Source organism: Osmia bicornis, chromosome 2, assembly GCF_907164935.1.
Source record: "Osmia bicornis bicornis chromosome 2, iOsmBic2.1, whole genome shotgun sequence".
NCBI lineage: Eukaryota > Metazoa > Arthropoda > Insecta > Hymenoptera > Megachilidae > Osmia > Osmia bicornis.
In genome coordinates, this window is record NC_060217.1 from 6,787,521 (window position 1) to 6,811,933 (window position 24,413).

At 31.8% G+C, this 24,413-nt stretch overlaps 6 protein-coding genes across 9 annotated transcripts; 3 read left to right on the forward strand and 3 right to left on the reverse strand.

Moving 5' to 3' along the window:
- Positions 1-95: 95 nt before the first annotated feature.
- Positions 96-2,538, reverse strand: LOC114872027 (MICOS complex subunit MIC27). Its single transcript, XM_029178751.2, has 6 exons — positions 2,371-2,538; positions 1,983-2,164; positions 1,686-1,807; positions 1,385-1,618; positions 782-924; positions 96-231 (listed from the first exon to the last, which is right to left on the reverse strand). Exons 1-6 carry the CDS (start codon positions 2,383-2,385, stop codon positions 190-192), a joined length of 738 nt encoding a protein of 245 aa, XP_029034584.1. The 5' UTR covers positions 2,386-2,538; the 3' UTR covers positions 96-189.
- Positions 2,539-3,475: 937 nt separating this feature from the next.
- On the reverse strand, positions 3,476-5,781 carry LOC114872040 (WW domain-containing oxidoreductase). 3 transcript variants are annotated; one of them, XM_029178780.2, is made up of 8 exons: positions 5,533-5,781; positions 5,309-5,396; positions 5,098-5,162; positions 4,780-5,016; positions 4,513-4,708; positions 4,258-4,443; positions 3,932-4,187; positions 3,476-3,862 (listed from the first exon to the last, which is right to left on the reverse strand). In XM_029178780.2, the coding sequence occupies exons 2-8, from the start codon at positions 5,341-5,343 to the stop codon at positions 3,653-3,655; spliced, it is 1,185 nt and encodes a 394-aa protein (XP_029034613.1). In that variant the 5' UTR covers positions 5,344-5,396; positions 5,533-5,781; the 3' UTR covers positions 3,476-3,652. The 3 variants fall into 3 exon arrangements, with proteins under 3 accessions (XP_029034613.1, XP_029034614.1, XP_029034612.1); XM_029178781.2 differs by lacking the exon at positions 5,533-5,781 and adding an exon at positions 5,480-5,505; XM_029178779.2 differs by lacking the exon at positions 5,533-5,781 and having other exon boundaries at positions 5,309-5,526.
- Positions 5,782-5,873: 92 nt separating this feature from the next.
- Positions 5,874-9,702, forward strand: LOC114872041 (DCN1-like protein 5). 2 transcript variants are annotated; one of them, XM_029178783.2, is made up of 7 exons: positions 5,874-6,027; positions 6,106-6,198; positions 6,399-6,631; positions 7,002-7,137; positions 7,349-7,715; positions 7,807-8,014; positions 8,094-9,702. In XM_029178783.2, exons 4-7 carry the CDS (start codon positions 7,013-7,015, stop codon positions 8,177-8,179), a joined length of 786 nt encoding a protein of 261 aa, XP_029034616.1. In that variant the 5' UTR covers positions 5,874-6,027; positions 6,106-6,198; positions 6,399-6,631; positions 7,002-7,012; the 3' UTR covers positions 8,180-9,702. The 2 variants fall into 2 exon arrangements, with proteins under 2 accessions (XP_029034616.1, XP_029034615.1); XM_029178782.2 differs by having other exon boundaries at positions 5,874-6,198.
- A 2,086-nt stretch (positions 9,703-11,788) lies between these two features.
- Positions 11,789-15,280, forward strand: LOC114872044 (pseudouridylate synthase 7 homolog). Its single transcript, XM_029178792.2, has 6 exons — positions 11,789-12,201; positions 12,284-12,778; positions 12,846-13,322; positions 13,440-14,226; positions 14,308-14,459; positions 14,548-15,280. The coding sequence occupies exons 1-6, from the start codon at positions 12,042-12,044 to the stop codon at positions 14,844-14,846; spliced, it is 2,370 nt and encodes a 789-aa protein (XP_029034625.2). The 5' UTR covers positions 11,789-12,041; the 3' UTR covers positions 14,847-15,280.
- A 75-nt stretch (positions 15,281-15,355) lies between these two features.
- Positions 15,356-18,539, forward strand: LOC114872047 (zinc finger protein 239-like). Its single transcript, XM_046289268.1, has 6 exons — positions 15,356-15,374; positions 16,078-16,146; positions 16,852-17,019; positions 17,292-17,461; positions 17,650-17,815; positions 18,298-18,539. The coding sequence occupies exons 1-6, from the start codon at positions 15,356-15,358 to the stop codon at positions 18,537-18,539; spliced, it is 834 nt and encodes a 277-aa protein (XP_046145224.1).
- Positions 18,540-18,779: 240 nt separating this feature from the next.
- Positions 18,780-23,238, reverse strand: LOC114872045 (beta-galactosidase-like). The gene is made up of 10 exons (XM_029178793.2): positions 22,745-23,238; positions 22,292-22,464; positions 22,024-22,174; positions 21,427-21,490; positions 21,249-21,343; positions 20,740-20,967; positions 20,181-20,352; positions 19,973-20,094; positions 19,380-19,790; positions 18,780-19,296 (listed from the first exon to the last, which is right to left on the reverse strand). The coding sequence occupies exons 1-10, from the start codon at positions 22,814-22,816 to the stop codon at positions 18,895-18,897; spliced, it is 1,890 nt and encodes a 629-aa protein (XP_029034626.1). The 5' UTR covers positions 22,817-23,238; the 3' UTR covers positions 18,780-18,894.
- Between the last annotated feature and the right edge of the window lie 1,175 nt (positions 23,239-24,413).

Sequence of the window (24,413 nt, forward strand, 5' to 3'; positions counted from 1 at the left end):
CTATCGCCATCTATTAAAAAGCGGCTCTGCAATTTATCAATTGACAATCAGATTTTCGAAACATCGGTAAATAAAATAAGACTTATTTATTAATATAGTTTCTTAATACTTTTATTTTTTAATTTTTATTTACACTTCTTATGAGTCAGTTATATCATAAATTATTCAACGACTACTTAATGTAACGATTCATTTTTTTTCCTTTTCTGGTTTATTTGCAGGTGTGCTCTCCTAAAATAGAAAATAAAAGTATACAATATCTTTGTTTAATGATAATTATACAAAAAATTTAGACAACTTTAAATAATCATGATTGAAATGTTCAGAAATTAAAAGGCTGTGAGGATATGGAGGCTACCTATTTACTTTTGTTTAATCTGGTTTTTTGAATTCTTTAAATTTTGGATTCTTGTTAGGGATTTCATTCAATGTTACTGATTCTAAAGACTTGGAACGATTTTCATTATTACGATGAAACGAAAGAAGGCGGGTTTCTGCTAACTCTTCAGGAGGCTTTTCCAAAACTATAATCAAACATTTTCTAATATAATTTTGAGATTAAAGAATAAAGTATTTAATTGTTTAAATAAGATATTATCAGCGAATTAAAATATATTACTAATAAGTTAAAGTTTGCAATAAATATCTTTAAAATAATACACTTATTTAAATCTAAAAGCACTATCCTAGATTATATTATATAAAAAAATGGCAAACTATATTAACATTATAAAGTAAGGGAGGAATGATGCAATAAGGTGATATGATCGTTGCATCCTACCTCCAGTTTTTCAGTTGTATTCTCTTTTTTTTGTTCGAAAAATTTATCGAATGTTATCATACGAAAATATTCTGATTCAAACACACTTTTCAGGTGGAACATGTCAATTAATGAAATATCCTGTGGACTGTTTCCTGGTTTCACTGAAATTATTAATGTATCATGAACAATTGCTTTTTTATATTTTTCGTAAAAAATTCATATCAATTCAAAAACACATATTTGAACTTAGACCTTGTTCTATATAAATTATAAATTCACTTTAAGCTATTTAACAGATATAAGAAATATTTTCGTATTAATAATAATTCAGAATGCTAAAACGTCTGAAATAAAGTTCATATCGTTTGCCATTCATGGTATTCGTACCGTGGAGTCTTCTTTAAACGAGATTCCGTATTATTTATGGTACTTTGAACTTTATATTAGATAATAGCATTGATTTTAAACTACCGCGGAAAATCGAGACTCTACTGTACATTAATTTTTTACTTTTCTGAAATATTTTCATACAAAAATATAAAAAAACAATAAAATCTATTTTTACTTTTTAATATTTTTGTAATATATGTTTAAATACTGAAGTGTGTTAACTGTATATACCACCATAGACGAAATTGTAACTAATATTTCCATAGTGTTCCACTGTATTCAATGTCTGTTTTGCTTCTTTAGGGAAACAAATACATCCAATAATACCAGCTCCTGTGGTTGTATAAAGTAACCGTTTAAACATGCCTCCTCTAAGACCTAGTACTAAACCTGATAAACCACCAATTCCAACAGCTCCTATTCGTGGCATAAGATTAGCTTCATCTTGAAGATAATCAATTATGACTGGAAAAATTAATATTTGATTATAGCAAATAAATACAGACACTTCATACCAAGTACAAATACATACATCTAAATTGATCAACAGTACTTGCAACATTATAGGAAATATTATTGAATGTAACCTTTACTTCTTGTATTGTTTCGCGTACTTTTCGAATATTTTCTTCCACAATAGAAGGATATCCTATGCTATAAAGAATTAGGAATTTTTTATAATATAAAATTTTTGCAACATATAATGCAATGTTTTTCAACAAAATTTAAAAGGCTTAAAATTATATATTTATAGTCTAAATGAATAAAATTGTTATAAAACATTTATATATAAAAAACTTTTATCAATATGAAATTACTTGTGCTTTACCATGGCATCTGTTTAGTATACCCATCATCAACAGAATAAATGGGTAGTTCAGAAGGCTTTACTAATTTCTTTGCTTGTGTTTCAGTATTACATGGTGCAGTACGTTCTTCAGATGGGTTTACAGGTTTCATTGCAGGTACTGCAGCACACAACCCGCACGGCATCAAGAATTTCTTGAACAACTTCACATAAACACATATTGGAGTTTTCTTAAATATGTATTAGTAAGACCAATGAATTTTAAAATATTTTATTACTTACTATTTCTTATACAATATAATACTTATAAAATAAAGAAACTTTAATACAAAAATTAATTAATCCATAACATAATTGAATTAAAAATAAAAAACTAACACAATCTGTACCAATAAAGCTTTATAATTACCATTGTTCGTTGCATTTTGAAATATACAAAATTTCCTTTTATAATAATTCTTTTAAAATATATAGTTTATCTATAAATTGTGTAAAAATATCTTAAACCATTCCCAAAACATATCGCACATCGCTACTAAAATAAGTGTTTGGCTTGGCACTGCAGAAAGGAGCAGACCAAAATTTAACAAATAAGCGACATCTAGTGCTAATTTCAAACAGCGCGATAATTACGAAATATTTAAAAAGAAAACTAATAATAAATATTGTCAATAGCAATAATGTAAATTTACAAATTCTATTCTTAAAGTTTATATTTGGAAACAATTATAATACAAAAATGTACTTATTTTAATTATGCTAACTACACAAAATATTATTCAAGTAAAAAAAATGATACTTACCAAAATCATAATTTGCTTTTACAAAAATTTACGTGCAAATAATGTAAAATTTAATCACTAAAAGCAAAATTCTTGATACATCTTACATTTACATTACTTTATATAGAAGTGATATGGCATATTAGTGTCTTGTTATGTAGTCATTTGCAAAAATCCATAACAAATAAAGAAATAAAAGAAAATCAGAGAATTATACAAAATCGATACTTCTATTTATAATAAAACAAACACAGATTTAAAATATCTTATTTGTACAAAATTTAATTACTTTTGTTATAATATGTTAATTACTGTTCAACTGATAAACGATCTATTTCTTTATTTGAATACCTACTTTTATACCAGTTCGTCCAAATTCTACTAACACACCTGGTTGATAATCATCACAACGGTGTACCGGTTCCCTACAAGTTATGTCTTTACCAAATACATTACCAATAGTAGATTCCAAAAATTTGTGTACGTAATTATGCATAATGGTCTTAAACGATGGAGTATAATTTTCGGTATATAAAATGTTGAAAAGTGAAATTTTGAAAATTATATATTGTACACAAAATTAAAAATAATTACGGAGCCATTTTTAAATCTAATATTAAGCTATTTTCAAATATATCGTCAGTTTGTTTCTTATTTATTTGTTTTACTAAACATTAGTTTACGTTATTCAGTACAAGAAAAGTCTAATATAAAATTAAAACAAGACCCATATACATCAATTTTCAGTTTATTAAATCCATTTAAATCATTTAAGAAATCAAAACAATTTATTACTTATATACAATAATAATTTTTATAAAAGTAAATATAAATTTCTTACTGATTTAAACATTTTTGGTTTAAATGTCTTACATGAACAAATCTCTATAACTTGAAAAATAAGTTATTTTATTTTAAAGCTAATGTTTCCCAAAGTTTGTCTTTTTTCATAATACTTATAATCATTTCTTGACTAACAGACCATAATCTTGCGGCAAGTGCAGGATCTAAGGCAACATTTGATGGATCGCAACGATAACAATTATTGAAATAAACTCCAGTAACACCTTCCAATTCTGGTGCTGTCGCACAAAAAACCGAGGTACTTGCTGCTTGTTGCTGTAAAATAAAAAGATTTTAATTAAGAGTTTTCCGCTAATCCTTATTGTAAATTAATAATTGTCGTACCAGCGATTTTGTGAAAGGTCGCACGAACATAAATAATAATCGTAATGTCCACGAATAACGAGACAATGAAGAAGAAACCATATTACCAGGATGACAACTGAATACGCTTACAGACGGCCAACACTTTGCTAGTTCTTGTGCAAATAAAATATTACATAATTTTGAATCATTATATGCTCCCATAAACCAATATTTATATGCAGGAGGAGAAAGAGTTAATTGATGAAAATCTTCTACTGTTCGAAGAGATGAGAATCTATAAAACATTATAAATTCAATTAATGCATTAAATTTCAATTATTTTATGACTAAACAATTTTTTATACCTATGTGATTCACTTGAAACTACTACTACCCTAGAATTATGACAACTTCGAATTGGATGTTCTAATAAAAGTGTAAAATAAAAATGTGAAAGATGATTAATTTGGAATGTTGCTTCATAGCCATCTTTTGTAAGTTGATAAGGAATTGCAAACACTCCAGCATTTAATATAAGAATGTGAAGAGTTCTGAAAATAGAAAACATTAATAATGGTTTATAAACTTCTGTTTTTGATTTATAGTAGTAATATTTTTACCTATATTTTTGTTTGAATTTTTCAGCTGCTTCTCTAACACTATGTAAGGACGACAAATCTAAATGCAGTGTTTCACATATTACATTATCTCTTTCTTGTTGTATTTTTTGAACTGCTTCTTCAGCTTTTTTCATATCTCTGCAGGCTAAAATAACTCTGCATCCATGTAGAGCTAATGATCTAGCAGTTTCAAACCCTACAAACATAACATTTTCTTATGTTAAGGAACTATTTTAATGTTAAACAAATATAATTGTTGTTTTTTACCTATGCCTGTATTAGCACCAGTAACAATGGCAATTTTGCCTCTTAAATCTCTACCATGTAAAACAGATAATGCTGTGCTACTACTGTCAAAACGCTGCCGTACAGGTTGTGATGATTCTCTATATTCCGTAGCAAATGCAAGTCTTGGATCAGTATATGTTGTTGTACGATTCATATGATCAACAAATAAAACTTTACCATCTTCTGATACACATCTTTCCCATCCACATGGCAATTCTTATAATATATAATATCATTAAGTTATTATCAATAAATTTATAAGTGATTTACTAGTGTGTATATAAGATAATATCATACCCCCTTCAACAATTTTTTTACGACCTGTTCTAGGATGTGTCCACTGAGTGCCTTTTGTATAATGACTAAAAAGAATACATAATCCTGTTACTTACAAAGTGATATTTCTACCATATCATATTATATATTTTTCTGTATATTCACTACAGTAAGTTCTTATGCATGCATTACAATAGTTTGCATACAATTTATTACAATAGTTATTATTTACTTGACATAATAAACGTTTCCATCCACAGTTGTCATTTCCTCCCATCCAGGAGGTAATTCATCTTCACTGTCAGAGTCATTCAGAATACCTATCATTTTGTGAAAATTTTACTTTTTTACATTAATGTGTGTTTGATTCACTGCCTTAGTATTAATTAAATAAATACATTACTTAAATCTAGTTTATATATTTTAAGTTCATACGATAATATGCATGTAAGTTACCAATATTAGAAAGGAGAAAAACAGTGTGGCAGTTTTTAGTTGAATTTTATTTTAAATAATTTTGTGTGAAAAATATCTTATACAACTGTAATGCCATTTTTAAATTATATTATAATTGTAGAATATATGACTTGCGTTAATGAAGTGCAAAACTTGCTTATTGTATAATAAAAAATAATTTTCTGAAGCGTTAATTTTTCCGCCATTCAAAGATTGCGCTAGCAGTGTTGTTTTTAAATATTATGTATTACAAATGATTTGTACTGTATATTCATTTCTGTGTTGAGTTTTATACATTGCACTACAGATAGCATCTGTATAAACAAAACAATGATATTCACTTTTTGTTTAACAATTAGTGACAATTATTCAGACTAGTGAAAAATAAATTCTACAATTGGCATCCGTGCAAAATAGGCATGCTATCTCGAAACGGCAATAAAATGAAATAAAGCAGAGCTGCGAAAAAATTTTATTTAACCGTGCATCGTTTAGGTAGTACAAAATATCCAGATTAATAAATTAGCGAAATATTTGATGACGCTGACACTATGTTTAATATTATTTTTATAGACTGAACTAGAAAGCAAATTTTATATTGATGTTGACTTTTGACTGTGAGAAATACATTTCTGGTACAATTGCTCTAGTGGTTTGTTGAACAAGGTAGGGAGGGTCTCTTCAATTCATCGTACATTTATGTATTTTGGACTAATTATATAGTAATCATCAATACACAATTTTCTGAGCATCTAATATTGAAATGTGACTCATGTCGTAGTAAAAAATAATTTCCATAAATAAGCTCTATAATATAACAACTTAATCCTATTTTTACATTTTTAATATAATTGTTCTTTTTACAGAACATATTAATAATTCTTAGGTATTTATTTGTAATATCACATGTGTAAAGTGGTCAAAACTAAAGTAAGAAAAGTTGAAAATTACGTAGCACTCCAATTATTTGTCAGACCTAACCTGAAACTCAATACTCTAAAACGGGAAGGAGATGTCAGTTTAGCTAGTGTAAATCAGTTATATTACGGATCCTCTGAATCTTCTTAATTTTTGATATTATTCACGTCTTTGCTGCGTGGTGAGTATTTAATTTTTCATTACATATAATATTCCTATACAGATTAATTACATATATTTTCTTAAACTAGTTATTATGTTTTATTAATGTATACATTTTCTTTTTTATTATAACGCAGGTAGAAGTATTTTGACTGAAAGAATTTAAATTTAAACTATTTTAACTAAGGGAATATAAATAAAGCATAATTATTGCAATTATCTTTGTATATGATTAAAAATTTTGTTAACAAAATGTTTATTTTGTAATAACACATTTATAAGTCATTTTTAAGTTTTATTATTTAAAAGATATTAAAATATTAATATATTATAATAATAATGTATTATAATTTATACTTGTTTACATAAAGATTAAATTATCTTTATAGTTAAAAGAGGGATGCCACGCAGCAAGCGTAGAGCGCCCTCTAGCACAAATCATCATACATCTATTGAAATGTCACCGAGTGCTCATGAGGAGGGTATACCAAGGCATCCATCAAAACGTTTAAGACATACATCTAGGTATATTAAATTAATAACATCAGTCAGTCATAATCAAATTTCATAGTGTATACATCTATGTATTCAAGTATTCTATTGTATCAAATAACATGATTTCCTTTATTGTTGTTTCTTATGTATTTTCATTCCACTGAACAGTAATAATATTAAAATTTATATAATAGTGTTGTTTTATATTAATAATAACAGTAAATATATCTTTGTTTTTCAGTGCAAGACGTTATACAAAAACAGAAGATGTCTCAAGTGTCTCATCTTTTTCCCAAAAACGTTGTATTACATGGTTTAGAGAATATACAACACCTGATGATTCTGACACACTTGGTCCAGAAGGAATGGAAAAATTTTGTGAAGATATAGGTGTAGAACCTGAAAATGTAGTTATGCTTGTTCTTGCATATAAAATGAATGCCAGACAAATGGGTTTCTTCACTCTAAGTGAATGGTTAAAAGGCCTCTCGGAATTACAGTGTGATTCTATTAGTAAAATACAACAAAAACTTGAGTACCTAAGGAATCAATTAAATGATCCACATACGTTTAAAGGAATTTACAGATATGCTTATGATTTTGCTAGAGTAAACATTATTTTATATATACTAATTTTGATGTGCATATATGTTAATATTTAATATTATTAATATACTGTTAATACTGTTTATGTTTCAGGACAAAGATCAAAGAAGTATGGATATGGAAACTGCAAGAGTTATGTTACAGTTGCTTTTAGGAAAACATTGGCCACTGTTTACACAATTTGCTCAGTTCCTAGATCAGTCCAAGTACAAAGTTATTAATAAAGATCAGTGGTGCAACATTTTAGAGTTTTCTCGTACAATTAATCATGACTTATCTAATTATGACTTAGATGGAGCATGTATGTAGTTTGATGGTAACTTCCTATAAATATCTTTTACATTATGTACTTAAATTCATCATACACGCTATCGTTCTAGGGCCAGTAATGCTTGACGAATTTGTTGAATGGTTAAAAATGCAGAGAGGTGAGGAAGCAGCATCAACAGAAACTAGAGGCAGCTGAAACATTTAATAGTAATAGTCCACTAAAATGAAACAAACTCATCTCTTCTGTCATCGTAATTTGTTAATAACAAAATTTCTGTTTATATCATAACCTCGCAACATTTCAGTTATCATCATTCGTACTATGTTTTTCTATTAATCAATAATAAATGTAAGTAGTTTATCTTAATATGATTTTACACTATGTTCTAAACACATTGTGCTTAGAAATTTTCTAGGTTATTTTCAATTATTTATCACCATTCATTATTAATCCAGAGTTTGTCGCAGAAACTCTTGTGATTAAAAGTAATACTATTTTAATGTAAGATTTGCTTGTGCAATTTATGAGATATGATTTCAAATATGGAATCAAACAGAGTAGGAAAGTATAATAGCCCCTAACTGACAAAATTGTATAATCATAAAAATCATTTTTACTGTTTTATTTTTATAGATTGATGTGTAATTATAAAAGACTTTGTTTCAGTTGATTTAGTTTGTTATAAATTAAACGCTATAAAATTACATACAGTTGTCATAAACCTATGATCAATATGCTTTACAGTATTTAATTGAATTTCATAAAAATTTTTACAAAGCTTGAACACATGTATTATTATTATTACAAAACACTTAATCACAAATACTATTGTGTAGATTCATGAATTAAATAATATGTATACTATATAAGTGCTATTACAATGTTTAGTGTTTAAAATACAATAAGATGCATTGATATATATTACTTAGGCAACATTAAATAATTGCTATGAATGCCATAATATTCATGTACATTAGAATATCAAATCTCGTATTAAGGTATTGTAACATTTATGAAATATAACTGAAATTAAATTTTTTAAAAATACTGATTTAAAAATAATACACTATTTTCTTTACTAAATAATGAGTAATAACACTTTTCTTAGATTAAAAAATGTTATAATAAAGAGTGTTTTATTTAATTTTTATTTTAATTAATCCAAGGAAGTTCTAATTCAAAAGAATTTCTGTTTAAATTCTTCACATAAATCACATATTATCATAAAAATTTTTGCGACAACTCGCAATGGATTAATGTGTGGTGATTATTGAAATAATTTTGTAATATATTTTAGTTTAATTGCTAATTTTCAATAATTAGCTGAATATTTGGATATACATTGAAATTTTAATGTTTATAAATAAATTCTGTCAAATATAGGCAATCACTGCAATTACAATTAAAAATTAGTTCTGTTATGTAAAAATTCATGTATGTATATTCATTTCTTCCATATGTACTACTTCTATTATAAATAATGATATGATTAGCAATATAATATAAAATTAAATTTCAAATTTCGCTCATAACTTCCAAATTAATAGTAATCTTCCATTCGTGGATGCAAAATATCTAATGGAAAATTATAAACTCGTACGTAACAAAGGAATCACAGACAAAAAATTAAAATTATTGAATGTCACTGCAATACAACTGCCATGTGGAAAATATAATGTAACGAAGGACACGAAATAAATAAAATACTTTTTTCAATAGTTTTTCAAAATATTTTTCTTTAAGTTGCTAAAATAATTAAATATTTTTCTTTAAGTTGCTAAAATAATTGTCGGACAAAATTGTGTTTTAAGAAGGCCGCCACAGATAATTTTAAAATTCGATCCCAGCGCCATCTATACGGAAACTTTGGAAACGACACAACATCTTACCGACTAAGGATACGGAAGGAATAATAAAATATGATTATTTTTAACTTTTCTTAGTGTATTTCGTTTGTAAATCGTTTGTGATTGATTGTGAGTCCATTTTTAACGTTTGTGACAAATTAGTTCTTTTGTAATTAGCAATTTTATTTCAATCATAATGTGAGCCGAAACTTTTTAGTAATTTTTTATAATAAACAGATTTTGTGTTATAATAAACAGCAGGGGAGGATGAGCTGTACGGGTGCTACAGAGTGTTAGCGGTAGCCCTGCAGTTGGCCATCAGAGAGGCCAAATCCCGAGCGTGGCAAGAGCTCCTCGGCTCTCTCGACGACGATCCGTGGGGGCGCCCTTATATGTAGGCGATGGGCGAACTAAGGCCCTGGGCGCCCCCCGTGACGGAGAGCCTCGACCCCCAGTTCTTGGGTCAGGTGGTGGACACGTTGTTCCCTCGTGACGACGATGGCCACCCCTGGCCCCCGCCTGTGCAAGTCGAATGGACGGCGTCCCCGGCCAAACCTGGGTATTGGCCCTGCACGTCCTTGGACCGCGATTGAGGCGCCTCTTCAGCGCCTGTCTCAAGGAGGGGGTATTCCTCGACGAGTGGAAGGTTAGACGACTGGTCCTGCTTAGAAAGGAAGGACGGCCCGCGGAGAGTCCCTCCGCGTACCGGCCCATAGTTTTGCTCGACGAAGTCGGGAAGCTTTGAGAAAGCGTGATTTCTGACCGCCTCGCCGAGCACCTATCCCGGGTAGGCCCTGATCTGGCTGAGTCGCAGTACGGCTTTAGACGAGGGCGCAGCATCATTGATGCGATCGATTCGCTGCGCTCTCAATGCGACTCGGCCACGTCCCGGGGCGGGGTGGCGATCGGCGTTTCGCTAGATATAGTGAACGCCTTTAATACCCTGCCCCACGGGACGATACTGGAGGCACTGGAAGATCACGAAGTGCCCCCAGTGCTGGGACGGACGAATCTATTGGAGGGACGTCGATGAGGGTGTACCCCAGGGGTCCCATTTGGGGCCCCCATGGTGGAATGTGGGGTACAATTCAGTTTTGCGGGTCGTGGTCCCGGACGGTGTAAGCATCACGTGCTTTGCCGATGACACGTACGTGTTTGCCACCGACTGGGACTGGAGCAGGACCAGTCGTCTTGTGGAGATTGGTGTGGCTGCCGTCGCAGCTGCGGTCCGGAGACTGGGGTTGCAGATAGAACCTCACAAGACCGAGGTGATGTGGTTTTACTCGCCTCGGCGTGGGGTTGCATCAACGCCCCAGTCTTGGATCCGGGTAGGTGACACCAGGGTCCAGGTGGGTGAAGGGTTCAAGTGGTCTCCATCTGGACAGCCACTGGCACTTTGAGAGGCATTTCGACCGTCTGGCCCCCCGATTAGACGGGGTAGCAAACAATATCGGGGGGTCGAGTGATAAGGTTCACCGCCTTTATACGGGGATCGTGCTGCGTCGAGTGGAAAGGAGGATGGCCATTAGGGTCATGAGGGGATACCGCACGATCTCCAACGCGGCGGCGATGACTCTGGTGGGTCTCGCAAATTTCGAAAAACAGCGCCCCCTAGCGTCAAAAATGTGAACTAATATTTCGGTGTCGCATCGGCGCCCTCTGGTGGCGAAAAAAGGAACCAAATTTGTTGTGTGTGTACGTGTGTGTGTGCGTGCATGTGTACATGTGTGTATGTTCTGTGTAACCCCTTTTAATCGCCTCTTACGACAGGCAGGGGATACCGTGGCCGTATTCTAAGCCCCCCGAGCCACAGGGGGTCTAATTTAATTTAATTTAACCTCTTTAGGGTAAATTGGGATGCGTTTTGCATTCCAATTATACCAAAGTGATGGCGCCTTTTAGGGGCCTTGGCCCCTCTCATGCCCCGCGAACTATTTGTCATTTTTATCAGCATAGTTGTATCGTCGTGGACAGTTTAGACTACGTCGGTATTACAGATCGTAAGACGCGAACTCCCATAATATGATCGATCTATTTTATATTTTCTTCGTGGTTATGATTCTGTAAATATGTATACCAAAGTGGATGCAGTAGAATTGTAGTAGGATTGAACCGACTGCTTTAGAAATTACAAAAAGCAAAGAATTGTATGCAACAAAATAAAGATTGATTTAATTTCTTATTGAATTATTCAATAAACAATATTTGCAATGGCAAGTAAAGATATCGATTCGGAAAACAATTCCAAAGATACTGAATTTGTACGTGGATCTGAACCAGAAGGTATACGTGAGAAATGCCAAAAAGATTTTAAAAGAAATTGGCGAGCAAATAATGATTACAGACGAAATCGTGGTTCATACCACAGTGGTAAAATTTTAGCATTGACTGTTTAAAATTATATATTTATAGCATTACAAATTTTTAATAAATTTTGATTTTATTCTAACAGGATATCGAAATGATAATTTTGGTCGAAAACCATTTAAGCGTAATTGGTCAAATGTTCAACAGGATAGTAAAAGAAAGAAGATGAAAGTTGGGAATCGATTAAGAGAATGTGATGTAGGCATCACAGAATTTATAGGCAATGAAGGATTTTCTGGTGTAATTAAAGAAAGATATACAGATTTTCATGTGAATGAAATTGCTCTCGATGGACAGATAGCTAAGTTAACAAATCAAGACATTCCAGTATATGAGGAAGAAAATGAAAATCTAGAAGACTTAAAAATATCTGTATCCGATATAGTATGGGATCAGTTACAGACTTTAAAAGATCCAGGATCATCATCCATAGAAATTGATGTAACGGATATGGATAAGAATCAGCGTAGAGCAATTCATACAATTGCTAAAAAGATGACAGATGTTGTTAGTCAAACCATAGATAAAGATAATAGGAAAATTATGATGATTATGCCAAGTAAAAAAGATAATAGCAATTGTATGTTAAATATTTGTATTGATAATAATATTTATTTTAGTATATTAATATTATGTTGTTCTGTTAGGTCATACTTTTCAGAGAGATAATCGGAAAGATTGGAGAAACCGTCCTGGTGAATATTGCTATTTTTTGTTACACAAAGTAAATATGGATACTATGGATGCTTTGAATCAATTGGCTATGAATCTACGTATGAGACCAAATAACTTTAACTATGCTGGTACAAAAGATCGTAGAGCTTGGACTACTCAATGGGTTAGTTTGAGAAAAGTAGAGCCATCAGATATATTACGAGCAGCGAGAAATGTACGTGGAGCATTTGTAGGAAACTTTAAGTTTACAAAAGAACCTTTGAAATTAGGCATGCTTTGTGGTAATCATTTTAGAATTGCTTTGAGAAATATAAATGGGACTGATGAGCAAATTGAGATAACAATGATTTCCTTAAGAGACCATGGGTTTATAAATTATTATGGTTTACAAAGATTTGGCACTGTAGTTGCCATTCCAACTTACGAAATCGGCAAAACTTTACTTCAGGGTAATTGTTTTTATTTTGAACTTGAAATTCTAAGGATTTTATTTAAGTTTTTTACAATTTTATATAAAACTTAGTCAATAAATTATTGTTTATCTGTGTTATATTTGTTAAAATCAGGTAAATGGAATGAAGCAATTGAATTAATTTTAAAGCCCAGAGAAGGGGAACAAGATAGAGATTTAGTAGATGCAAGAAAAATATATGAAACAACTAAAGACGCATATGCCGCATATAAAAAGATTAAGAGATACGATAAAATAGAAGCTGCTCTTTTAAAGGGTATTTACACATGCGGAGATAGTAATCCTCAAGGAGCTTTAGATTTAATACCAAGAAATGCTCGGTTAATGTATATTCACGCGTATCAAAGTTTCGTATGGAATCACATGGTGTCAAGAAGAATAAAAGAATTTGGAACAAAACCTATAGTCGGAGATTTAGTATATGAAAATAATACAAAACAAAGCGACAATGACGAGGATTTTGTATACGATAACGAAAATGAACGCGTCACTGAAGATATTGCAGAACCTAATGAAAATACCAATAAATCAGGAGATGAATCATGTACAGATGCACCAAAAGAGGATGGAATAATCGAAGAATCTACAGAGCCATTATCTCCTTCAATTAAAGAAATAACCAGTGCTACAGAATCTTGTCTTAAAATAGACGAAGGTTCAGAGAAAAGTAAAACTACCAGTGAGAAAAATGAAACTGAAGATTTATATAATCTTCCCGCAGTAAAAATTCTGAAAGAAGAAGATTTATTTAACTACACATTGGCGGATGTACTGATGCCCCAAGTTGGTTGGAAAGTTACATATCCATCTTATGCCAAATCTTGGTTTGATGAGTTTTTAGCAAAAGATGGACTCACAACAGATCTTAGGCAAAAGAATAAGTAAGCTCATTAAAGAGTAATTTAGTACACTTGTTATTTTAATAAAAGCATTGTCTATATTTTATCTTCACTTCATTTCAGAAAATATAGTTTAGGAGGCACTTATAGAAAAATATTACAGATTCCATCAAATTTATCTTGGAAAATTATGCATTATAAAGAAAAACATAGTGATCTTATCATGTGTGATATTGATGAAATGAGAAAGTCAACGGCTCCAAAAGATGAGCCAGGTAGAAACTATAACTGATGTTTAATTTATTTAAAATTTAAATATGATATTAATAAAATGTACTGCATGTATAATTTTTATTTTTTCAGAGGGACAATACAAAGCTTTAATTATTGAAATGTCCTTAAAATCATCTACATACGCGACAATGGCACTACGTGAAATTTTAAAATACGATACTTCGGCACAAGCACAGGCAGCTCAGTCTGCTGCATGTAATGCAGAAGTCGAGAATTCAAATGCTTCACCGGATGTTATAGAAAATGAAAATTCTGCAGAAATTGATAGGAACGACGAAGATGAGAAATGTACCGAAACTCAAGAGCAAGATACGAAATCTATCGACGAAACGAAGGATGATAAAATAGAAGTATCCAATGCAATATAAAACTGTGATATGTTGCTTTAATATTTTATAATTGATAATCAACTAAATTTTTCATACGAGTAAATAAATGGTAGAAAATATTTATGTAATATTAAGTATATACATATAACAACAAGAATCGAATTATTGTTTAATGAAAACTATTATTTTTTTTTTACAAATATTTGTCACCTTTATTTTGTTTATATTTACAGTAAGAATATTCAACTACATGATTCAGAAAATACTTTTCATTTTAGGTTTATGTTAAAAACAAGACTGAATAATTCCAGATCAGTTCTGAAAGTTCATTTACGATTCTATTTAATAAACAATATAATTTCTATGATTGTTATAAAAATAAAATATTTCTATTGTTTATACGTATAACTGCTAAAAAGGGATGATGTATGTTTTCCTCGCTTCAATAAAATATGAAAATGCATTAAATTGAACTAAATTTTTTTTGTAAATATAAAATTGTGGAATGTTCACGTTTGAATTACCTTCGAAATCGATCTTTCACGATAATGTTGCAGCATACAGAAGGTAAATCGAGGTATTGTTGCACGTGGTCGATGAAGGAGCGATTTGTAATGATTCTGAGGAGAGTTGAATAGCGTTAATATCCTCTCAGGTGACAAACGAGGGGACGACGCTGTGGGACGTCCGACGTCCCGATGCCATACGACAAATTATCTCACCTCCGGTTGAATACCGTGAAAAATCGTCAATATCATGACAAAGCGTTACTGTTGATCGACGAAAACGTATCGTTTCAGCAGAAGCAATTAAACGTCATCCTAGTATAAACGATACGTTTTATGGTCATAATACTCCATAATAGTAAACAAAATTTCGCTTTTAAGAGCAGTAGAAATTAAAAAAACAATTTCAATTTCACAAATTTACAATTTTAAGTTAAGTTTGAATTTAATTGTTAATAATTAAAGTTTGAATGATTCTGCATGAGTACATAATACTTTATTTACACATTGCGAATGTTTCAAATTTTTAATTCAATTTGTCTCGAATACGCCTTCGAGTTATTTAGAAAAATGTTACAGGAGATATGATTTATTTGCATGACTTTTACTTTACGAGGGAATATGGTACTATTTTAATATCCTTGGTACCAGTTGGCACGATGAAGTAATAGAACGTACAATATGGGGCAGTAGAACATAATTAATCATATGGAGCAAAATTTCTTTTATATACTCTGAAACTTTTCAGTTATTGTTTATTTCAGAAAATATTTTAGAAGGGGACCTTTGTAATATAAAATACTATTTCGAATTTTTAGCTATAAATAAAGAAGGTAAGTTAAGTAATGTGTTTATCTGTTGTAATGTGTATTATCAAAAGGTGTATCAAACTCCGCCCTCCGATAAAAACGCCGCCCCCCGACATGCGCCTTCATGATTTCAACCCCCTATCTCACCTGTAATCGCTTTTATAACTTGTTTGGGGTGGTGAGTATCTAATTCAGGCTTATCCTTCTTCATGTCTGGTTCCATCGACAAAGTGCGGGAAATTTTATTACTGGTGTTTCTTGTGTACTTTTAGTCAAATATTGGTCTTTTTGAACACGTTACAAATTTGTGATGTCCGGTAAGCGCCGAATATCAATTTAAGTTTTGTTTCTAAATCTTTGTACTTTAAGAAGTTTCTTTAAATATGGACCAAATATGTTTCGAAAATCCTCAGAAGCTTATATCAGTTATGGTTGTTTGGAAGTATCCACAATATAAATCTACATTTTTAAATTTCGAATCAAAGTATAATAATAAACCCATAGTTTCATTATTTTTTTTTTTAATGTCAAAATAATCAATTTATTACTGTTTAAAATAGTCGAGGCGCAAAGGGTTACTTTTATTATGGTTTCTGATTCGAAGAAGTGTACATTGAAAATTAATATGAATTTCAGTTTATAATGTTTTCGTTCCTTTGGTAGTTTTTTAGACTGAATGTTTATAAGCAAAACAGGTTTCACTTGTATTATTTGATACTAAATATGCAGTATGTGGCGTAGTGCAAGATGCACCCCTAGATTTGAGCTGCCGCGGGTCTGAACAAAAATTAAAGTTGGCAAATTCTTCTAAGTTTCAAAGATGTTTGCCATGTCAAACGTGTGGAAAAAGTTTTGATAGACCTTCTTTACTCAAAAGACATCTACGGACTCATACAGGTCAGTTTATGCAAATTTATACTTCAAGTGATTATTTTCTGTTTTTAATTTGTAGTATACAGTAAGAAAATTTATAATTTATTATTTAATATTAATTTTTCAATGAGCCATTTTACCTTATCAGTGCAACAGTATTGTTGTTAAATTTTGTTCTTTCATTTTTCAATTATTCCATTACATGAAACTTGAAACGCTGATCATGGGGAATTTTCATAGCAGTTAATAAATTAATGAGAAAATTGACAGATAAAGGATAAAATGATTTTAATTAGGTGAAAAACCACATGGTTGCACAGTATGCGGAAAAATGTTCAGTACAAGCAGTTCTTTGAATACACACGTCAGAATTCACACTGGAGAACGTCCACACGAATGTCCCATTTGTGGAAAACGTTTTACTGCATCATCGAATTTGTATTACCATAGAATGACTCATTACAAGGTTTTTATATTATTCAATCATTATAATTATTCCATAATTAAAATTCCTGCGTTAAAAAATTCATAATGATTTATTATAGTCGCTTCTAAAGAGAATTAAATTCATGTACATATTAAATTTTGGTTTCAGAAATATTTCATTTAAAATAGTATAGCATCGCTGTATTAATAATGGTAAAATGTTCGTAGGAAAAGCCTCATAAATGCAATGAATGTGGTCGTTCTTTTCCAACCCCTGGCGACTTAAGGGCCCATGGGTATTCCCATAGCGGTAATTGGCCGATGCGATGTCTGATCTGCAATCGAGGATTCTGTAAGCCTGGGGCTCTACATCATCATATGCAATTACATACTGGTAATTACTATTAATTGATAACATAATCACTGACAACGTTTTAATCTTTCATAAATATTGAATTGACAAAATATTTCTATACATGAGAGATGAATTTATTCTTCGTGAACTTAGATATTTTAATGAATGTTGCAATATTCCTAGAAATATAAACTGAATAAAGTAATAAATTTTATAGATATTGTAATTAATGTTTTGAAGTTTTTGTTAACCCTTTACGATCGAATTTGCCTTAAGCCATGGACACCTTACTGATTAAAATTATTTTGGGTTGAACTTAACAATAGTAATTATAACAGTTTGTGACAAAGGATTTTAATTAGGTATTTTAAGTTGAAAAACTTAAAAAGCTTTGTATTCCTGCGGAACGTTAATTTACATTAATAAATGTTCAGAATGATATTACGATGTATAAAAAATTAAAGAACATGGTCGCAAAGGGTTAAAAAATATTGCATAGTAACACGAAATTATTATTTCAGGAAATCGTCCATATCGCTGTAACATATGTAAAAAACAGTTTTCCTTAATCAGTAATTTACGCTCACATGAACGATCTCATGATCTTGATATGTCAATTGCAAGTGTTAGTAATTACTCAAGTATGGAAAGTAAAGTGCCAACAATGAGTACGATTAAATTTGAGGATACAAGTAAAAATCACTTACAATTTCCAACCATTTATTCGTGGTCTTCTTGGGTACCTATACATTATCCAAAGTAAACAACATGATTGCTTTGTTGATTTATATATTTTTATCAGTCAGTTATAAAATGAATTAATTAACAAGAGATAACGAGTACCAATAAATGCGAATAAATCTTATCTTTGTAAAAAACGAACGTAGTAAAATTGCTTAAAATTAAATTGCGATATTTCAATTTCAATTTCAATTGAAAAATGTATAAATATTTTACTTAAATCATAACTGTGGTGGCAATAAAGGAAATATATTAAGCGATATTTTAGAATAGAATAGTACAAAGTTTATTTTCCTCACAAAATACATTAATAAAGAAAACACAAAAATAGAAAATATCAAGATTTTTTTTATATAATAGTAACAATTGCTCGCATATTAAAATTTGTTATGAAGAATCGGTTGAATTTGTAATTTCATTTTTCTGTTGGAGGGTACGTATTCAAGCTCTACTACTATCAATTCATTTTCACCTGTTTTTAAGAAAGGTGCAGGAACGTACAAAGTTACTTGGGGTCCGGGTAGTGGCCAGTATCGGCCTAAGTTGTGTCCATTCACGAAAGCTACCCCTTTGCCCCAACCGACGGTGTTCAAAAACGTGTCCATCGGTTGACCAGAAACAGAGAAGTTTCCTCGAAGTATCACTGGACCATTTATAAGAGTTCCACTTTTGATTGTGATTTCTTTGAGGTCATTAAGTGGACTAATGTCGTCTAATCGATATCCAGTCATTCTCCATGGTCCGAGGGGAACACCGTTAAGAGTTACGTTCGAAATTCCCTGTAAAATAAAAGATAGATCAGACTTTCGTGAAGAACTGTACGTCGTCCACCATTTCAAATCTTCAATTGTGATCAACTCACCTTGTAATCATAAAGTCCACTGCCATAGCTTAATCGTCCTTGATTTTCAACTAATAGCTTCAACTTCTGTCCATAAGGCTCTTCTAAACTTAAGATGTCGTACACTTCATTGGTACGACTTAAGGTTCCTACTAGATGATCATCCACGTAGACTAGTGCTCTGTCGCGGACCATGGCATGTAGATCCTCTGGATCCGAAGGATTAGTCACTAAATCGGTTTCGTAGAGTACTAGCCAATGAGACAGTCCAAGTGTTTCAAACGTCAACGGTACTAAGCTTTCAACAGGAACAGTCCCAAGTAACTGGCGACCGATAGGTTCGAATAGTTTTAAGACAGGCGTAAGGAAAATTGGACCGTAATCTCCCTTTGGAGATACTGTTGGGACGGACGTGTTTGGTAGAGGTAAATACTGCAAAAATGAAGCAAGATGTTATTTGTCAAATATATAAAATGAACCATTAATTATTATCACCTTAATTAATGTAATAGTTCCAGATAAGAAATATGTATATCAAATATCAAATTATTTAATTTATTATTACAAAGCTCCATCTTTTGATTTATCCGTTTTTGTATTTTTTATTATTATACCTGAGAGACGACATTTCTAATTTCAAAATACTTTGGCGTTGGGTCACCTGCTTCTGTCAACGGAGCATCGTAATCATAGGAAGTTATTTGTGGACTGAACGCGTCTGGATCACCATTAGCACCTGTGGAATCATAATATGTTAATTAATATTTATTGATATTTTAACAACAGTTAGGAGTTTCTTTGTATCATGCTAATTTTACTAACCAGAGGTGTAACCGAAATTTGTACCACCGTAAAACATATATATATTAACTGATGCACCCATAGCCAGCATTTCATTCAAAGTCTTCTTAACAGCCCCGGACTTTACCCTTTGAAATGGTTCTTGCCAGTGCGTCAACCACCCTGGGTAAAATTCAGAATTTACCAATGGACCCTGAAACAAATGTATGCTTAGTAATTTGAAAACAATTTTATATTTTTAACATAGGATACGACTCAAAATCTCTGAAGACTGAAAAATCGTATTAACACGTTGACTGCCATGTCACCCATATATAGGTGATATTTGAATTTCCATAAGAAACCATTATCTATATTATTAGGAATTATTTGATTTATCTTATCGCAAATAGATAAGACGTTTGTATAGCACTCAATGTGTTAATACATGCAATTGTTAACTTATCTATATATCTTTAGCGATAAAAAATAAAACGTTATTACGAAAACCAATTCTTTCATTTGATAATCAAAAATTGATATACAGAGATTAGTGGTACTCACGAAGTCGTTATGTTTTTCGTTATCTGCTAAGGTTTACCTGAGATTGATAGACGCGCATGGTTTCGAAAGCTTTTTTCACATTTGTAGAAGTTCCAAAGTCAATGGTGGTATAAGTGTTTGACACAGATCCACAACTAAGCATAACATCATTCGCACCATTGGTTGTGTACAATAAAGCCTTTGTCCCAATTTTCTCTTTCATTATATCTCGTAGACGACTCATGTATTGTGTGTCGCAAGCAAAGCTTCCATACTCGTTTTCCACCTGAAAACACATAAACAACGAATGGTTTCATGAAATAGACAATTTGCTCTCATTGATTTTAAGATAGAACGAGTATGAATGTTCTAAGCTTCTCTCCTTTGAATTTTGTATCACTTTGAAAATCTCTGAATTCTAAGTAATAATTGTATTTTTTTAGTTAGAATCATTGTCAGAATAATAAAAGATAAACTTTCATTCAAATTAATGCTCGCGAGTATATTATTCAGTAGCTTAGAGATCATTAAGTAAGCTATATTTAAAATAAATAATTATTTCTATACCTGAACCATTATTATGGGACCTCCGTTTCCTCTGAGATAGGGCTTAACACGTTCCAACACTTCATTTAAGTATATTTCCGCATAATGCATGTATTCTGTAAGATAATAAAATGATTTAAATTGTAAAAGATGTTGATAATTACGTGCGATAATTATTGAAGACTAAGGAACTTCTTACGTGGATCATTTACGCGTAATTTTCCGGATGATACACGTGGTATTAACCAGTAAGGAAGGCCGCCCTAAGGATACAAGCAAAAATGAAGAAAAAAACAAAAATAATTAATAACTTATTATAATTTATAAAATCAAATGTAATGTTAATTGTTTGTGAATATTTTTTGAACAACAATTTAATGGTAATAGAATTTACTAAATGATAATTTTAATAATTTTATTAATTTTCATTATCAACCCAATTGTAAGCATTAATTTGTGTTTGACACGTTGAATGTTGTGAGGGTTATCAATGACTATTGTTATATTAATACTGTAAGGCAATTGTAAGTTTGAATTTAAAAGTTAATCATTCTTATTCTTAATAATTAGAGTTTTAGTATATATTTTGCAACAGGGCAGGCTGGGACTTACATTTTTATTGGGAGACTAGTAACAAGAGCCTTCTCGTAGAATACAAGTTTTAATTTTAATTAATTATGTGTAAAATCCTTACCGACCTTCTGAGAATTTATTCGATCTTCAGATAGCCACCCGCTCCTGATTAGCGTATTAATCAATAAATAATAATTGATACGTTCCTAAAAAGTATACTTACAAAGTCTCTTTCCGCACAAATGTATGGACCCGGTCTTAAAAGGACCAATAAATCCTCTTCCTGAGCAATATCCAAAAATTTCAGCAGATCTGCATCACCTGTCCACTCCCATTTATCCTCAGTCGGTTGATGAAGACTCCATTCTACGTAACTGTAGATAGAAATTATACAAAATAATTGTAATTTATAAAAGAAATTCATGAAGAATTAACAGGAACCACTACCGACGAAGAACGTAAATGAATTTTAATTCATTTGTTCAACTCACGTAGAGACAGCGTTTAACCCAGCTGCTCTTATTTTTCTTAAACGATCTCTCCAATATTGTCTCGGCGTTCGGAAATAATGAAAACTGCCGGAAACGTATCGAAACGGTTTTCCATCGAGCAAAAATTGATCGTTCACGTTATCGACTTCAAAACCAAATTTCAGTTGTGTGTCCTGAAATGACAAATTTGACGAATTTTTAAACGTGTTCTATCTTTCATTATTTCGTTAATTAATTTAGCTAGTATTAGATGTACAAATTAATTTGATGGGATCACTTGAAATTTGTTAAAAAAGCAAAAATGTTATAGAGCTTGAAGTATTTCAAAATACCTTGAAAAGTGAAAAAATGGTAAACGGGACATTATAACTAAAAGGAGGGCAGTATATAGACAACCTCATTCGATATTTTTTTAATTATTTTTAAAAAGCACACGCTCCATTGTATACTTACATTCTCCACATGAACATTTACAGCTTGCCCCATAACACCGGTCGCTGCCAGGACCAACAATAAGAACCACATCTTCAAATCCCTTCCTAAACAGACGTTTTTGCTAATCGGAGGATCCACTGTGAGTCTGAACAGTCAGTTGAATACGTCTGTCTAATCAGTGGACGGTCAGTCTATTAAGAGTTCACCATCGGTGGAGATATCGTTGAGGTCAGTTATCGGTAAAATAATTGCGATAGCGTCATATCGTTGGTTCGACGTCTCGAGCGTTGTTTGAAACTTGCCGAGAACGGTATGCAAACAATTGTCCAGCTATTAGACGTGTAAAAATGGACACCGACGACGCCAGAGGCTTGTCTCTTCGTTCCAGTTTGTCCGACACGACTGGCTGGCTCCACTGGGGGCGTCGTAATACGCGCTCTGACCCGATCGAGGACAGGTTGAGATAACATTGACCGATATAGGACGTGTCACGGACACTGTACTGACCGATGCATCGCGATGGTATCAGGACGACTGCGAAGCAAATGTGACGTCAGTGTTAGCCAGGCAGCCGTTACACGAATGCTTTGTTAGTTACGTGGCCGGCAATCGAAACGAGACGATGCAGAACACCTCGAAATAATGGGTCTCGATGACAAGCGCGTCGCCTTCAATTGAATTGTCAAGCCGAAAAACAGTACAGTATCGAGCACGATAGGTTACCCTAGATAGGGCGTGATAGGGGAAGAAGATCGTACCAGTCGCTTATCAACGTTCACTCGAGTAAAGGGATGACCTTGTAGAAAAGGCGCTCCCCCTCCGATTTCGATGATTTTTAACATGTTCAAATCTTGACATTTTAAGCAATTTTTTCCCTCTAATTTATATGTTGGATTCGCTTAGTTTAACAGTAAATAATTGAGGTTTGCTTGCCGACGCACACTGCGACGGGTGTACACGTACGGATGAAATTCAATGTAGTAATACTCACGGTTTTTTGCAAATATTTTGAAAACTAAGCGACTGAGGAGGCTCGGATGATTCTGCCGATGATGGTCCACCAGTTGTCGAGCAAGAAGGTCCAGCTGAAGGTTCAGTGCTGCTCAAGCTGGAACTCTCCGTAGCGGAAGAAAGTTGCTTAAAATGTCAAATTTCAAAAATTTCTGAATTTTTAAACAAAAATTGGAGGTGGAACGCTTTTTTTACAAGTTCATCTTGGCATTTATTACGTCATATCCCGTAAATCGAACTAGTTGCCGGTCAAGTGGCGTTATTTATATTACGTATTGTAGACGTATCACATCAGCAAATATTTTACGTCTTCCTTTGTGACAAACATTAGAGGCGTCTCCTTTTATACACATTATATTGGTCCATCGTCTTTAAGAAGTACCTGCAATTTAGTTAAAAATATGTTTCTTCATTATTTGTTGACATACAGATATTTATTCCAAGTGGATACACGCATTTAGATGATAATCTATGTGTGTATACAGGTTTGCATGAAATAAATCTGTTCCACCAATATTCCATATATGGTATTGCATAATTGTCAACACATTAATAAAATAGAAGTAATGAATTTCTTTGTAACTTACCCTATGAATATTATAAACTAAAACTGAAGTTAAAAAATAACAATATAGGTTTTGGATAACTTAGAGTATACTCATAATTAATCTTTCTA